The sequence below is a fragment of the Diceros bicornis genome, chromosome 4 (genome assembly GCF_020826845.1).
Source record: "Diceros bicornis minor isolate mBicDic1 chromosome 4, mDicBic1.mat.cur, whole genome shotgun sequence".
Taxonomy (NCBI): Eukaryota; Metazoa; Chordata; class Mammalia; order Perissodactyla; family Rhinocerotidae; genus Diceros; species Diceros bicornis.
The window spans coordinates 45,848,390-45,866,627 of NC_080743.1; the positions used below are offsets into that span (position 1 = coordinate 45,848,390).

Sequence of the window (18,238 nt, forward strand, 5' to 3'; positions counted from 1 at the left end):
ATATGGTAGGGGTGTTGATTTCAGGGCCTTTTAAATTCATTCCAGATGTTTGTTTTTCTGAAAATGAACTCTCTCAACCTGCTATTGCATGTAGAGGATAAAGACTGTGAAGAAAATTGTGAGAGGGAGAAGCATAATTTTGACATAACTTGTTGCTTTTCAGTCAGATAATCCAGCTGGAATATGAAATGAATCTACTTTAATTGCTTTAAACCACAAGGTGGTGAACTGAAAATGAGTCCTTTTAAAAAAGGTACAGGTTAGATTTCCTTTCTGCTAAGGTCCCTCATATTTACCTCAGTTATTGCTATCTGCTTTATTTTCCACTTCTCCTTCCATCTTATGTCCATGATATATTCATGATACTTCTTACAGAGAAGTGAGATTGGCTATGGGCTGAGCATACAGTGGGTTTAGAAACCCGGTTTACTCTGTGATCAAACCCAGGTAGGATTTCCCTCTCTTGGCCTCTAGGCCTCCATAGGCAGGAATCTAGAGGAAACTCTGCTTGCTCTGGATATCACCCTCTTCCAAGTCTCCACTCCAGCATGGTAAAGAACTGTGCTTGTTCCTGGAAAGATTCCCCACCCCTTTCTTCCCCCGAACCCTCATCCTCACCACCAACCAGTATCTGCCATGAGACCATCAGCAGGAGTCTCATTATGCCCTTTATTCTTGTTTATACAGCCTCTTCAAGAAGCTCAGGACTTTCATGTTGTCTCTCCTCTCCCAGAGACAACTCCGACCCCCTTCTTGGCTTTATTTTTGTCATTAGCAGGCATCATCTTCTGACATATTTTACTTTGTCTTCTTTTCAGTAGAATGTAAATACCATGAGGGCATGGATTTTTGTGTTTTTTTTTCTTTTTTAACAACTTTTTTTTTTTAATTTTTATTTATTTATTTTTCCCCCAAAGCCCCAGTAGATAGTTGTATGTCATAGCTGCACATCCTTCTAGTTGCTGCATGTGGGACGCGGCCTCAGCACGGCCGGAGAAGCAGTGCGTCCGTGCGCGCCCGGGATCCGGACCCGGGCCGCCAGCAGCGGAGCGCGTGCACTTAACTGCTAAGCCACAGGGCCGGCCCTGTCTGTTTGTTGCTGTAGATGAACAGTGACCAGCAGTAGGCACTCAGAAATATTTGTTGAATGAGTGCGTTAAATAATTGAATTAAAGAAAGTGTGTGGCTATGCCTTTTGAGGGAGATCGGGAGAAACTCGCAAAGAAATTAAAGCAATACTTTCTCATTTGCTTCTCTAGTCTTTTAAGTATCTTTTTAGATGATTTCTTTTCAACGTATCTCATTCTCCATAGCAAACATTGTGAATGAATTGGGGCATTATCTTAACTAATTATTTGCATTTAAGATCATCTTTAAAAAAAAAAGAAAAGAAAAATTCTAAATATAGGCACCGTAAGTTACTACTAACTCTAGCTCCCATCTCACTCTGTCTGTGATGTTTTGTCTAATTGCACCAAAATTCAGAAAAACTTTTGCATGTACAAATAATCTTTCATTTATTCTGATTATCTTTGTTTTTATAGGGCTTTGCCGCATCTATTAGATATTTACTGAATAATAATGAATAATCAGTTGCACGTGGAATGTCATGGCTTGCAGCTATCGTTTGAGGAGTTTTTAATAGTATACAACTTCATTGTAACCTGTACACCAGCCACTCATTTCTAAAGTTGAGATATTTCAAAGGCAGGGTTGCATAGCCTATCTTTCAAGGCTCTAGCAGAAACACCAGTTTTATTCTTTAAAAGAAACAGACCTCTGGTAAATCCCTAAAGCACATTTGGGAGGAAGGGGACTATGCTGCTATCGTGTTCCCAGAATCCGATATACGTTGGTGTTGGCTTGCATACTCCTGTTATAATGAGCTGTTTCACTTTCAACAATCATTTCAAAGCATATACAATATGCTTTTTTTTTCATTGCATTAAGGATTTTAGCGTATTTCATCTTCTTTATCCTGAGCTATCTGGGGAAGTGGTAAACCGAAGATGTGAACCCATGAAACCTTTTGTAGTAATCTTCAAGACATTTTTGTTAGTTCAGAAGATACCTAAACAAGGAAGCCTATAATGAGAGAGCCTTGAGAAATCGGATCTAATACATATCTGATACAGATCACTTAGGGCTGGTTGTTAACACAAGTCTACCCTGAATTATCTTGATATTTTAAATTGAGTCTGGCATAATTTACCAATTTAAACTCCTTTTGGCACTGTAAGAGTGCCTGTCTTATCACACTTTCTCTAGTATTGATTATCATGATTTAGATTCTTTTTTGCTAATTTGGTAGGGGAAAAAATCGTATCATTGTTTTAATTGCTTTTCTTTGCACAGTGTTTGATTCTCTTAATATTAACATTGTCTCCACTGCTTCACTTTCCCTGAATGGCATTTAATTTTAGATGTCAGAACCACTTGGAAAGGAGAGATAGTGTGCTCAGTAGATCCCTACGGATTTCTACCTTCAATTTGTGCCCGTGCCCGTTTTGATAAGACCTTGCTGGGCATGGGAACAGTGGTTAAGGGATTAGGAAAGACAAACAAGGCTACTACTGGAAAGAGGTCAAGAAACCTGGGGTCATTAACCTTGCCACCCAAACCCAAATCCTGACTGTCCTCCCCAGTGAAATACCTAGCCAAGAATCTACTAGTATGTTTTGTTGCATTTATCTACGAATTCATTTTTAAAGTCTTATTTTAGGAAACATACATAAAGAAATTATAAAAGGGCCCATTAATGAGCATATATGCTCTTCAAAAAAATCAAGCAAAACAGAAATGTATTAAATAGAAATAAAAGCATCCCTTCCTCTACCCTTTCTATCCCACCCTCCTGTGTTGCAAATAGTTAGCTTATTTTATAGGAATTTTGTCTTGGTAGTAAATATGATTTAGTGGCATTTTGGTGTCAATAAGGCTTTAGTTTAAAGTGGTCCTATAAACTCCAAGAGGCATCATAGAGACAAAAACATCTGTTTTGTTCACTACTGCTTAGTGCAGTGCCTGGCATGTAGTGGGTGTCAAATCTTTGTTGACAGGCAGGTTTATTGTAAGGCGAGAAAAGGAAGAGAATTGAAAGAATTTTGACAGAGCATCCTCTGGCCATCAGGGTTTGTGGTATTAGATTTCTAGACTAGTCCAACGGTTCTCAGTACTGGCTACACATTAGTACTTGGAGAGCTTTTACTAAATACCAATGCTTGTGCCTCACCCCCCTGTGATTCTGATTTGATTGGTCTGGGGTGAGACCTTAGCATCAGTATTTCAAAAACTTCCCTGGTGATGCTGATGTGCAGCAGTGGTACGGAACCACTGAACCAGACACAGTTGTTGCTTATTGAATGTTAATTGAGGGAGATCTGTGCTTTGCTTAATTCTTGAAAGTCCTTTATGCTTTGGTGGACACTTTTATTTTTATAGAGATTATTGTCCTAATTATGTTTCATTATGTTAAAAATTTTTTCATTTCCTTATATACAACATAATAGTTAGCACATGCGTAATCAAAGAGTTACTTGTATATTAAGATAATCATTTGGCTTCCTGATGCTAGAAGATACATTTCCCTCATCTTAGGTCCATGACATTTTATAAGGTACACTTTATTTTTTAAAGGTCATTCAGTTGTAATGGAACACTGGCATTTAAGTAATAGAGAAAGCATATCATACTAAGAGCTTAATAAAGATGTTTTAAAACAATATATGAGTGCATTCTTATGCCATATTTTCTACATCAAAGTAAATGACTCAACTTGTTTATTCTGTATTATTCCAGTCATCAAAAATGTTAAGATGTTCAACTGATGCAAATAAAAAGTAGAAGCAATTTAAGTAATTATATCCCATCCAAATTATAAATTTCATGTTTGGGACAAAAACTAGAGGAACAGAATAGTTAATGCAAGCTTTACTTTGCTGTTAACCTATTTTTTTGTGTGTGTTCTTTACCTTTCCTTCCCTTGTCCTTCCTCAACACCGCACCCCCCCCCCAAAAAAAGAGACTGTTTATGTTACTTGTAACAAACTTAACTGCCAGAATAACTATCATAATAACTAGTGGTGATTAGCAGTTTTAAAGGTAAACCACAAACAGTGCAACATTAGTGAAGTGTGGTGTAAATAAATTTTAACTAAATGCTTTTTAATTTTGAGTTTCTCTTACACGTTTTTATTTTTTATATATATATTTCAAAATCACTATAACATCTTGCTGATGTATTCAGAATCTTGGCAGGTTGCAGCAGCAAAAGCATAGCCAGTCCTGAGTATAAGTATGCTTATTTGAGGAGATATTAGACTTGGTGCCAGGTTAAACTACGTGGGTATTAGGGAATACCCACGATTGCATTAATAATGGGAAACCCAACTAATGCTTGGCTTTGATTGGACCTTCCTTCTCTGCCAATAATGTAAGTGATAAGACAACTTGTTTTAATATCCATTCACCCCTAAAAATCTTTAGAATAACTTAATAATTATAATAAAATATAAACAGTCTAATACAAAGATGTGAACCCAGTTGATACACAGAAAATGCTCACTAATGATTATGAAAAATGTCATATTTTTCTGTGTATTTTCGTGTATAAGCAATAGCCTTTGTTCTCCTGTTGCTGAATTATTATTTTATTCTAAATGGAAAAAAAAGATATATTAAAAACATGAGATTAATATGCCATAGTTTTGTATTGCTTGCTAAAAATTCAACTCTGTTCACTGGCTCGAAATTTGAAGTCCAGACACTAGGTTCTAAAATGGAATTTACTATTTTATAAATCAGTCCAAAAACAGTGTAGGACGTTTGCGTTTGCCACTATTTTTCTGGGGTACATTACTGATTAGGAATATAAGAGAAATCTAGTTATTAGGTTTTTGTTTTTCCCTTGTCTAGGGTTACAATTAACCTGGTTTGGTCAACGGATGGCGTTATTCTGAAAACATTCTGTAGGAAGAATTCTAATCTCTTAGAAAAGTAACAGAATTAAAATTTTATTCCCAGTCACATTCTAGGTTAAAGATAGATTTTATATGTGAGTTTATTTATTTATTTATTTATTTTTGTGAGAAAGATTAGCCCTGAGCTAACATCCGTTGCCAATCCTCCTCTTTTTGCTGAGGAAGACTGGCCGTGGGCTAACATCCATGCCCATCTTCCTCTACTTTATGTGGGACACTGCCACAGCATGGCTTGACAAGTGGTGCGTTGGTCCGTGCCTGAGATCTGAACCTGCGAACCCCGGGCTGCTGAAGCGGAGCACGAGAACTTGACCGCTACGCCACCAGGCCGGCCCCTATGTGAGTTTATTTTTAAAGAACGCTTTCCCATGGTAAACTATTAGAACAGGACAGAAGCATATAAAGTGGAAAAGTAACAAGTTCCTTTGTCCCACTTAGGGAAAACCCACTGTTAACTGTTTCTTGGGCATACTACTTGAAATTTTACACATCTATCTTTTTCCTTTTCTTTAAAACACACACACAAAGCCATACTATGAACTATGTATAAATATTTATGCTATTCTTTTTATTGGCTGCAGAGATTTCCATTGTATGAAACTTTCATAAGTTATTTAACTGATCCCATTTTAATAAACATTTAGATTTCTTTTTATTTTATGATTTTGCTATTACAGTAACTTCCTGGTAGATATCTCTTCATAATAATGAGAATATATATGTAGAATAGATTCTTAGAAGTGTCACTGGGTTATTCTAAAATATCAAATCTTGTGATATAGGTATGTACCTCAATAATTTGACCAAATCTTTGGTGGGCTGCCTTGTTATTGGCATCTTTCTCATGAAATTGGAATTCAGAAACAATATTTAGTTTACTACTTTAGTAAGTTAATGTAAGGGAGTATTTCCAATTAATTCAAGTTTTACCTTGGGAAGTGGATTATGCTTGCATGTACAATCAACTGTCATAAATACTCAAAGACTCAGATTCTGAGATAAATACTCAGAAAAGGTAATAGTGCTGGACCATTATCCTATTTCAAATCCAGGATTATGTAATAACCTACTGTTTACACACTGACTTGTGTGCTGAGCATTTTATTTATATTCTTTTAATCTTCCGAGCAATCCAGTGAGATTGGTACTAGTCTTCTCATTTAACTGTAGAGGAGATTGACATTTTGAGAGGTTAAATGACTTGCCCAAGGTCCTAGAACTTGGCATTTAAAAACTCTATTCTTTTTTTTTTTTGTGAGGAGATCAGCCCTGTGCTAACATCTGCCAATCCTCCTTTTTTTTTGCCGAGGAAGACTGGCCCTGGGCTAACATCCGTGCCCATCTTCCTCCACTTTATATGGGACGCCACCACAACCTGGCTTGCCAGGCAGTGCATCGGTGCGTGCCTGGGACCCGAACCGGCGAACCCCGTGCCACTGGAGCGGAGTGTGCGCACTTAGCCGCTTGCGCCACCAGGCTGGCCCCCTAAAAACTCTATTCTTAAATGGAACTGTAGAATTCATATTTCCTTGTTGTTGTAGTCCTCTAGTGAAGCAATATTTTCAATGATTAAGAACCCAAGGAAAGATAATAGAAGAAAATAAAATATGCCTCTTATTCTTTTTTTTTTTTTTTTAGATTTTATTTATTTATTTTCCCCCCAGGACCCCAGTAGATAGTTGTATGTCATAGCTGCACATCCTTCTAGTTGCTGTATGTGGGACGCTGCCTCAGCATGGCCGGAGAAGCGGTGCGTCGGTGCTCGCCTGGGATCCGAACCGGGACCGCCAGCAGCGGAGCGCACGCACTTAACCGCTAAGCCACGGGGCTGGCCCCATGCCTCTTATTCTTGAGATGGATGCTCCCATCTTCCTACCACCTCCAACTTTTTGGATTCATATAAAAAGTGTTGTACAGTGTATTACGAATAAATAGTGCAAATGAAGGATAGAAAATTTACTTTGGAATAGCATTATGCTTCATGCTGTAATAAAATCTTATTTATCCTAAAGATATTTACCCAATATCTGCAGCCATCTCTAGTTCAACCAAAAAGCAAAAATGCCTCTAGGAAGCATTTATTCATAAAGGAGCCTCTCAGACTCACACTCAGATCTCATTTACTCCTATTTCAGACAGTTCTAACAGACACTGGGGTTTCCTGGCCTATGACAGTTGATTAGAAGCAACAAATTAGAAAAATGGCAGGTGACACTTTTATAGACAGGAAGGCTGACAGTTCCAAGAAGGGATAGCTTTTGGTGTAAAGCTGTTAGTGGTAAAGGAAAAGCAAACCTAAAAGCAGACAGAATTTTAAAAGTTGTTTTGGAATCCTTGTGTTTAGTATACTTCAAGAGTACTCAAGATCATCAGCATGTTAAATCACAGTACTGTAATTGATCATAATGGTAATTCTGAGTATTATTTTTCAAAGTTGGGCTGGTGCCATGGCTTGGCGGTTAAGTGCGCACGCTCTGCTGCTGGTGGCCCGGGTTTGGATCCCGGGCACACACCGACGCACCGCTTCTCCGGCCATGCTGAGGCCGCGTCCCACGTACGGCAGCTAGAAGGATGTGCAGCTATGACGTACAACTGTCTACTGGGGCTTTGGGGGAAAAAATAAATAAATAAAAGTAAATTATGCTAGATATACAGGAATTTCCATTCATAAAAGAAATGGCAATTTATGCTGGATAAATATGGGAAGCGTTGTCATACCCAAACTATTGGATATAGTGTGTTCTTATCTTTTAATTTTTGCAAAGGGCCCCTTTATCAGAGGTTTTGATATTGTTGGAATTCACCGTTTGGCCTATCAGTGCTGCAAATTCTCAAACACAAGATTGACAGTGTCTCAAAAGTGTATTTATGTGACCGGGTAGAAGAAAACCCCTGCATCTCTGTTGCTGCCGGACTTCTTTGCAGTTAGCTTGCAGAACTTGATTCTCCTCCTCAAACTGTTGTGATTGCTCTGTACATCCTATAAATTATTTACACCCTGATGGTACTAAACGACTACATTAATGGCACCTCTAGCTCCACGTGATATCAAGAACTTTAATAATTCATCATTTATTACAGCTACATCCCTGTAGATTAGCATGAGTGGGAGTTAGTTTACAGTACTGAGATAAGGCCTCTCTGAGACCTTTACTCTCTAGTCATCATATCTGTAAATTCTCAGATATTAGTGGTGGTAAAAAATAAAGGAAAGATTATTGACTGTTAGAAAGCTAGGCTCTTTAGGTTATGTTTATCAAGCATTATATTACTTCAAGTTTTTAAGTACATTTTAGGGATATTTCAAGGGGAAAATCTTTGAAAGACAGTTCTCTATTTCAGGACTCTTGCTTTATAAAAAACCAGACAAACTAGCATTAGCTTATGCAAAGTAAATGGAATTAATGATTGGCCACTGGGAAGAATTGTGAGAGACTTTACTTTAAAAAATTATCCAATTCTTAATCTAAGAGTTTTACACCCGATATTTGAAGTTGTCAAATTTCAGTCTTCAGCCTTTTTGAAGTACTTTAAAAAAAGAAATAGGAAAGGCATGCTAATGGAGAGCAAAAGTGTGTCTGTGCACTCCCATATGCACATGTAATATGATTAAATTCCAAAGTGAAATTTAGGTGTAAAAGAAAGTTAATTTACACATTTCCAGTGAAGGGGAATAGTAGAGTTGATGTTGAATTTATGTTTACAGATTTGGAGTGACTCCACCTCTGAGTACTATAAGTGTTGCTTTCAAAAAAGACAAAGATTACTAAAGTTGACAGTGTTTGTAACCCTAGCACTTAACACAGTGCCTGACACATGGTTCAGTAAACGTTTATTGCATGAATACCTGATGATCAAGTCACTCCATATAATTCTAGTTAGACACATGGTATTTTGATAACTTAAACAGCTATTCTGATTTATACTAGTTGCTTTCTATGATAATACTGCTTTGGGAGTGTATTTCAGTTCACTGCTAGTGTTTTTTAATCCCATTCAATGTGAATTTGTGGCAGAAGGGTCCAGAGAGCCTCATTATATAGAGTTCTGGTCTATGAGGCATATGTTCTTAAGGCAGGATTATCCTGTAGAGAGGCTCCAAAGTCTTTCAGGTATTCTTTGGGTTTCATCAGAAAGCCGTAGAAGTTCTTCAGAGATACAGAGAAAATTACTCTTTCCAATAGACATACTGGATAGTTTTCACTGATGCTGAATACAAAGTGGTTTATAACATGTAAATTGAGTTTAATTTGCTTGCTTTAGACTTCTGTAATAGTAGTTTTCCTTAAAACTGATTATCTGGTTATCATTGACATCTATGAGAGAACTATAGGGGATGAGTACAGTCAGGAGTTACACTGCCAGGGAGATTAGGGCGTGGAAAGGTATTACAAGCACTGTTATGATGAACATGAAAGCCCTCAGTCTGAAAGCCCTCAATCTGTAAAGGGAAAAAAAAATTAAATTTCAGCAAGCATGAGATGTAGAATTAAATCATACTATGCTGGGCTGCTACACAGATGATATTAGCTCTCTATTTGCCAGACCAGCCACCTTGGGGCAGAATATGGAATGTCAAACTTAAATTAGAACAGCTGAATTTCTCCTTCAGGTGAAACTCCGCAATAAATAAACAAACATCTTTTTACTTGTAGGAAATTCTGTGTTTGTTGTTGAGTAGCAAGTGTGAATTGGACGAAAGTATCTGAATACAAGACTTCTGTGTGAAGCAAATTCATATTTTTATCTCTTACATTTCCCAACACACCCCTTCATCATGAGTATCCTTGAGTTGATACCTGGTGCCAGATATCTTAGAATAAACGTTTTAGAACTGTTGTGGAAAAGTGATGGATTAATCTAGCTTTAGTTACGTTTTGGTGTAAATTAAGCTCCTAAATGAAGGTCGCTAGGTTTTACAGATGGACAGACCTGAATCTGACTGAGAACAAATTGTTCTTCTGTGATAGAGACATCGTTCAAACCTGCATGTATCTGTCAACTGCCTGTGGTGGCACAATGAGATAAAGTGATCTGTAATGTTGCTCTAGTGTGTCCCTATTGCTAGCCATATTGTAATTTATAATACATCTCTTGGGCAGACAGCTTGTATGGGCTGGATTCCACTTCAGCCTTGTAAAGATGCCAGGAAGCATCAAGGTGAATTGTTTAAGCCTATTTAAATATTTAGACTCATGACTAATTTCAGTGAAATCTCTGCTAAATCTAATAAACTACTTGCTAGAAATGAGATGGAATTTCAAGTTTGTGGCTTCCTCACTTATTAGCTGTGTGACATTGGATTGACAAATTATTAATTTCTCTGTTTCTGTATCAGGAAAGTGAGGATTGTAAAAGTATTCTCCTCATAAGGTTGTTGCGTGGATTTAGGTAGTTAATAGTATAAAGTGCATAGAAGAGTGCCTGGCATTTAATAAATGTTAGCTGCCACCACTGCCATCATCACTATAATTTGGAATGTGATGAATTTCCCTTCCCTGAAGCTAGATTGCTTTTTTTAGGAAGACCACATCCCTATCAAGGATGTGGTCAACTCGAATTCTAATATAGAAGTTCACTATCTTGACTTGTGAAATCTGTCTTCAAGTTTATCTACAGCTAAAGTATAATATAGGATATTACAATATTATATAATATGTATTATGTAAAGTGGATATTACTTTATATTTTATTACTTTAAAAAGTGTATATTTCTTTTAAAAATATATGAAGTATAATACATTATAATAAAATATAATCACTAAAAGGGATGAAGAAACTCTTTATAATACCGCTATGGAATGATCTATAAGATGTATTGTTAAGTGAAAAAAGCAAGGGGCAAAATAATGTGTAAATTTTTCTATCATTTCTGTAAAAATTTGCTAGACATGCATAAAATATCTGGCACACTGCACAAATAATGGTATATTTTTATTTGTTGCCACTGGGGAGAGAAATTGGATGGCTGGAGACAAGGATAGGAGACTTAGTATTGTATGTCCTTTTATACTTTTTGATTATTGAACTGTGTGAATGCATTTTATACTTTTTGATTATTGAACTATGTGAATGCATTCCCTAGTTAGTAAAAAGAACCTATAAAAATGAAAAAGTAAAATAGCTGTTTTGAAATCTAGATAAATTTTTATTCATCCTTTATAAACATTTCTTCTTTTTGTCTATACTACTCAAATTCACATTTGATAGGACTTCTAGTATTCTTATGTTAGTATTTTTTTTTTTTTTTGTGAGGAAGATCAGCCCTGAGCTAACATCTGCCAATCCTCCTCTTTTTGCTGAGGAAGACTGGCCCTGGGGTAACATCTGTGCCCATCTTCCTCCACTTTATGTGGGATGCTGCCACAGCATGGCTTGACAAGCGGTGCGTCGGTGCGCGCCCGGGATCCCAGCCGGCGAACCCCGGGCCACCGCAGCGGAGCGCACACCCTTAACCAGTTGCGCCACCGGACTGGCCCCTTATGTCAGTATTCTTATGTTTAGTATTCTTATGTTTTTTTCTTTACGTCCTCTTTCCAACACTAAGAATGATCTTTTGTCCTCTATTAGGGATTTGAGTCATAATCGGTTGTCTAACTGGAACGTCAGCTTGGAATCTCAAACATTACAAGAAGTGTAAGTTATTTTTATTTATTTAAATTTACACTAAATTCCTTGGGGTGATTTGATGAGTTATGAATTAGAGGATGTTCAGTCTAGAAATGTTGTCAAAAAATTGGAGGGAAAAAATTTTTAATTAAAAGACATTGTTTATAAATGTAGACTGTTGTCTTTGGCTTTGTTACTGTCACAGACTCTTTGAATATTGTGCCATTGGGTTGGTGATTTCAAGTTGCGAACTGTGTAGAAATACTATTCTACTTCCTTGGGACCAAAAGTAAAGATTTTTCCCCTCTTCAGAGTAAATATGTTTTGTTTGTTTTTTGCCAAACTTTCAGCCAGTGAAACTCTGCTGTGTAAACTTCTTTTATGTCTTGACTTGAGATGGAAGCATCATGTAGATTTATATGAAATACACTATTTTTGGTATCATCTGGAATGTGGTGGTTAATATAATTCAATTTTTCACCTCACTAAAGTTCTTCCTTTAATGCTGAGATGCATTATTATGTATTTTTTGGAGAGAATTTTCTAAAATATTATTATCAGTTATTGCATTGTGATGTTCCCGGAATCATAGCTGTCGAGGTATATAGGCCTGTTTGCCTCTACGGTAAACACCCCCAGAACCCTCAGATTTATTTTTCTTTTTAATTTCTTGCTGACAGAAGTAACTTCTTTGTGCTCTCTTTGTCTCTACATTCTCTCCTTTCCTGTCCCAAATTGGCTGCTTCTGATCTGCTGTGGACTGAATAAACAATTGACAAGCTTATTAGCTGAAAGAGTAGGCACTGAGGAAAGGCCCGAAAATGCTTCAGTGGGAAGTGCATGAGCTTTGTTCCATGGACTTTGTAACTTTGATTGGTTTCTTGGAGGCCTTTTACTTCTAGTTTCTTTTTCTGTATTCTAGATTGTTGAGATTGTTCAGTGATTGAAAACTAGGTTAATGAAATGTGATTGTATTAGATTTGCTACTAAACATTTGAGACAATCTGTTTAAAAAGCTGCTAGAATCAGATGGTGACATGTCATGTCATCTGTAAAATTAATCTTAGGTTTCATCTCTGGGTGGACAAGTTAATTTCATCTGTGGTCTCAAGCAACCCTTCCTGACTTTGAATAGCTTTAAAAAATGTGTGTGCGCGTGCATGCATGCACACGTTTTTAAAATTTATGTAATTAATTATTTATTATAAATAAATATGCATATAATAAGAGATATGGATAGGTTAATTATTCCTTCTTTGTTTAAGAAGGACTCAAATTAGCTGTCATAGATGTAACTCTTCAAAGAACCTTTTGCTGGGATTAAAAATATTTAATGTGCAAAATATTTCCCAACCTTTCTAATTTTGATAACAATTGTAGATTTACACCATGGAAAAACATTTCTTATTAAAATCTCTGATTTCTGGGCTGGCCCTGTGGCTTAGCGGTTAAGTGCACGTGCTCCGCTGCTGGCGACCCGGGTTCAGATCCCGGGCGCGCACCAACGCACTGCTTCTCCGGCCATGCTGAGGCTGCATCCCACATACAGCAACTAGAAGGATGTGCAGCTATGACATACAACTATCTACTGGGGCTTAGGGGGAAAATAAATAAATAAATAAAATTATAAAAAAAAAAAAAATCTCTGATTTCTCAGTATAATGCATTTAGTCTAACTCATTCTGAATCATAGGCTTTTTTCAAATTTGACACCTATCCTAAAGAATATGTGCTAGCCAGAAACCAGAACTCAAGAGGTAACATTTCCCTCACTAAACTTTTACATCTGTTTTTCTCCCTGCCTAGGAAAATGAATTATAATGAGCTGACAGAAATCCCATATTTTGGAGAATCAACCTCTAATATTACTGTACTCTCATTGTAAGTAAATGAGATTTCAGATCTGTTACTTAAATTATAAATAGTACACTGTTTTTTTGTTTTTGTTGTAGGTACACTTATTGTTGATATTAATTATTTAACATCCTTGTGGGCTGGGGTAGATCACTGGCAATAGCTTCAATATAATTTTTGTTTTGTAGAGTCCATAATATAATCCCAGAAATAAATGCAGAGGCATTCCAGTTTTACTCTGCTCTCGAGAGTTTAGATCTCAGTTCAAATATAATATCAGAAATCAAGACATCTTCATTTCCTCGAATGCAGCTTAAATACCTGTAAGTAAAATAGAGTTTAAACTAGATTTACTTTAAAGTGCATGTTTATTATTCATTGACACTTCTCAGAAATGTCTGTTATTTATTGTGATTTTGATATGCTTATGTGAAACAAGCCTAGGGTCAGTTTTTTGGGTTGTTGTTGTTTTTCTCCCCTTAAAGAAAGAGTGCACTATTATCAGAAAATATTGTTAAGTATCCAGGGTAACTTCTGAAATTTAATTCTCGATTGTTTTTTTACTAACGGTTTTGTAAAAGGTAAATAGGATTGATTTGTTAAACAGCAGCTTACCCTTTATGATGATGATAACTAGCACCTGCTAGTGTTTTTACAGTTTACAAAGCATATTTGCACATAGCGTTTCAACCAAATGAAGTAGACATTATCCTTATTTTGTAGTTGAAGAAACAGAGCAGTTAAATGATTGTAAAGTTGTATACAGTTGCTCAGTGGTAGAGCTGGGGCCTATTAGTAGACTTTGGTCAGCTTTCTGGTGGTAGAATTTTCTGTTTTGCTCAAATTTTTTTTTATTACCTTGTTCATTTTAGGAATTTGAGTAATAATAGGATAACCATCTTGGAGGCTGGTTGCTTCGATAATTTATCGAGTTCCTTATTAGTAGTAAAGTTAAACCGGAACAGAATTAGCATGATTCCACCCAAGATCTTCAAGCTACCTCACCTCCAGTTCTTGTGAGTAACTAAATAGACAGATTATAAGAAGATCGTTTTTTCTTATAGTATCTTTTTCTATTTAATTATTGTTAGAGCAAATCAGCAAACCAATTTTCTGAGTGTAAAACTATTTTTGTTAAAGGGAACTTAAAAGAAACAGGATTAAAGTTGTGGAAGGTCTAACATTCCAAGGGCTTGACTCCTTAAGATCTTTGAAAATGCAGCGGAATGGAATTAGCAAACTTAAGGACGGAGCTTTTTTTGGCTTGGATAATATGGAAGAATTGTAAGTACTATGAACTAGAATTGGGGATTGTTGGGAAAGGAATCTGACTGGATCTTTTCAGTGCCAAACTGCTAGGATAGTTGCTTAATTATACCAAGGTACATTAGGTCTTTCTCCCTTCTCTGATGTGGAATAAGTGTACACAAAGCTCTTTTAGCTTTGTTATCTAACTGGTATTTTTATCATCATTCTTACAAACATTTTATTTAGAAAGTTAATATTCCCTTGATGTTTTGGCTGATGAAAATTATCAGAATTTGTCTAGAACAGGCATACTATACCTGTTGGTGTGTTGATTTTATAGATCTGATATTTTAGAAAGTCTTACCTCCTTCTAGCAATAAATCGTAAGTAAGATATAAATATTTATTGAATAGAATTTGTTGGCTGATTTGGGTTGAACAAAGGTATATGCCTCTCTGAGCTAGACTTAATAAAGATTTTTGGAATCTTCTTATTGCAGTGCCATGTTCTGAAACATATTTTCTCTTTTCTTGCTCTAATTCTGCAGAGATCTCGAGCATAATAACCTTACAGAAGTGAACAAGGGGTGGTTGTATGGCTTGCGAATGTTAGAACAGCTCTATGTGAGCCAGAATGCTGTTGAAAGAATCAGCCCTGATGCATGGGAGTTCTGCCAAAGACTATCTGAACTGTAAGTGTTGGATGGCATTTCAGTGGAGGCTGTGAGACTAAAGCAGATTGGGATAAATCATTCCCATGGCCAGTAATGAGATCTTATATCCCTCTTTACTAGAAGTTTATCGAAAGCTCTAAATTTATCATGTAAGTAGAATAAGAGTATGACATCTGAACTAAAATACAATGAATTCCTTACCTTCCATGTTTTCTATTTTCAGTGATTTGTCTTATAACCAGTTGACCCGCCTGGATGAATCTGCTTTTGTGGGTCTGAGCTTACTGGAGAGATTGAATTTAGGGGACAACAGAGTCACTCACATTGCTGATGGTGTATTTAGGTTTCTTTCCAATCTTCAGACACTGTAAGTACATTTGTCCTTTATTTTTTTGCTAATTTTTTTAGAGTAGTAAAACAAATAATAAAACAACTAATCAATCTGCAAATTTATGTATGTTAATATTTTGCAGTTCTTTTATTCTGTGCCTCAGGACAAGACAGCTTTGTCTGTCTCTATCCCCAAACATATATCTTATTTATCTCTAGCTAGTTCAGTTTGTACTTAAATTCTGAGTTAATCAACCAAACAATAAAGCATCTCTTATTGTGCCAGTTCCTGTTGAATAAAACACAGTTGCTAGTGTTAAGAATGCACATTTTCTTGTTCCTCTGACCTTGAACTACCAGTATGGTAGCAGCACTACTTTTCATTCAAAAGGATGCAGGATGTATAGAGGCAGCAGCTCTAGCAGGAGACCTGTTCACTGTTATTAATTTGCTGCATGACTTTGGACAGAAACACTAACATTTATTAATGATCTGATATGTGCCAGCTGTTTTCAGAATACTGGGATATTACTGCCTTTTTCCATATCAGGAGGCTGAGGTTCAGAGAAATTAAAATGATTTGTTTAAAGTTACATAGCTTGGGGCCGGCCCCGTGGCTTAGCGGTTAAGTGCGCGCGCTCTGCTGCTGGCGGCCTGGGTTCAGATCCCGGGCGCGCACCAACACACCGCTTCTCTGGCCATGCTGAGGCCGCGTCCCACATACCGCAACTAGAAGGATGTGCAGCTATGACTTACAACTATCTACTGGGGCTTTGGAGGAAGAAAAATAAATAAAATTAAAAAAAAAAAAAGTTACATAGCTTGACTATTAACAAACTTAAAAAGGAGATATTAACAACAACACAATAATAGTAGGGGATCTTAATATCCCACTTACACCAATGGATAGATCATCCAGATAAAAAGTCAGTAAAGAAACAGTGGACTTAAATGAAAAACTGGACGAGATAGACCTAGTAGACATATACAGAGCACTCCATCCAAAAACAGCTGATTACACATTCTTCTCAAGTCGCATGGAACATTCTCAAGAATAGGCCATATGTTGGGAAACAAAGCAAGCCTCAATAAGTTTAAGAAGATTGAAATCATAACAAGCATCTTTTCAGACCATAATGCTATGAAACTGGAAATCAACTATGAGAAAAAAACTAGGAGAGTGACAGAGATTTGGACATTAAACAACATGCTACTGAACAACCAATGGATCATTGATGAAATTAAAGGAGAAATAAAAAAATATCTGGAAACAAACGAAAATGAAAATATGCCATACCAGATCATATGGGATGCAGCAAAAGCGGTCCTGAGAGGGAAACTCATAGTGATACAAGCCCACCTTAACAAACAAGAAAAAGCCCAAATAAGCAACCTTAAATAACACCTAACAGAACTAGAAAAAGAAGAACAAACAAAGCCCAAAGTCAGCAGAAGGAGAGAAATAATAAAAATCAGAGCAGAAATAAATGAAATTGAGACCAAAAAAAACAGTAGAAAGGATTAAGGAAACAAAGAGTTGGTTCTTTGAGAAGATAAACAAAATTGACAAACCCTTAGCCAGACTTACTAAGAAAAAAGAGAAAAGGCTCAAATGAATAAAATTAGAAATGAAAGTGGAGAAATTACAGTGGCTACCATGGAAATACAAAAGATTGTAAGAGAATACTATGAGAAATTATATGCCAACAAATTGGACAATCTAGAAGAAATGGATAAATTCTTAGACTCATACAACCTCCCAAAACTGAACCAAGAAGAACTGGAGAATCTGAATAGACCAATTACAAGTAAAGAGATTGAAATAGTAATCAAAAATCTCCCAAAAAAATAAAAGTCCAGGACCAGATGGCTTCTGCGGTGAATTTTACCAAACATTCAAAGAAGATTTAATACCCGTCCTTCTCAAACTATTCCAAAAAATAGAGGAGGATGGAACACTTCCTAACTCATTCTACAAGGCCAACATTGCCCTGATACCAAAGCCAGACAAAGACAATACAAAGAAGGAGAATTACAGGCTGATATTGCTGATGAACATAGATGCAAAAATCCTCAGCAAAATATTGGCAAACTGAATACAGCAATACATTAAAAAGATCATACACCATGACCAAGTGGGATTTATACCAGGGATGCAGGGATGGTTCAACATCCGCAAATCAATCAACGTGATACGCCACATCAACAAAACAAAGAATAAAAACCGCATGGTCATCTCAATAGATGCAGAGGAGGCATTTGACAAGATACAACACCAATTTATGATAAAAACTCTCAACAAAATGGGTATAGAAGGCAAGTACCTCAACATAATAAAGGCTGTTTATGGCAAACCCACAGCCAATGTCATACGCAACAGGGAAAGGCTGAAAGCCATTTCTCTGAGAACAGGAACGAGACAAGGCTGCCCACTCTCACCACTCTTATTCAACATAGTACTGGAGGTTTTGGCCAGAGCAATTAGGCAAGAAAAAGTAATAAAAGGAATCCAAATAGGCAATGAAGAAGCTAATTTGGGATCCAA

General features: G+C 36.6%; 1 protein-coding gene across 10 annotated transcripts in view; it reads left to right on the forward strand.

The window, feature by feature from the left end:
• Nucleotides 1-18,238, forward strand: part of LRIG2 (leucine rich repeats and immunoglobulin like domains 2) — a 60,961-nt gene that overhangs the window by 21,016 nt on the left and 21,707 nt on the right. For 6 of the 10 annotated variants that reach the window (XM_058538813.1, XM_058538820.1, XM_058538815.1 and 3 more), the window contains 7 exons: nucleotides 11,550-11,615; nucleotides 13,395-13,469; nucleotides 13,631-13,765; nucleotides 14,315-14,458; nucleotides 14,583-14,726; nucleotides 15,238-15,381; nucleotides 15,587-15,730. In XM_058538813.1, coding sequence (XP_058394796.1) covers nucleotides 11,550-11,615; nucleotides 13,395-13,469; nucleotides 13,631-13,765; nucleotides 14,315-14,458; nucleotides 14,583-14,726; nucleotides 15,238-15,381; nucleotides 15,587-15,730 — 852 coding nt within the window. The remainder of the gene's footprint in view (nucleotides 1-11,549; nucleotides 11,616-13,394; nucleotides 13,470-13,630; nucleotides 13,766-14,314; nucleotides 14,459-14,582; nucleotides 14,727-15,237; nucleotides 15,382-15,586; nucleotides 15,731-18,238) is intronic. The other 4 variants (XM_058538814.1, XM_058538817.1, XM_058538818.1 and 1 more) reach the window with 1 other exon arrangement.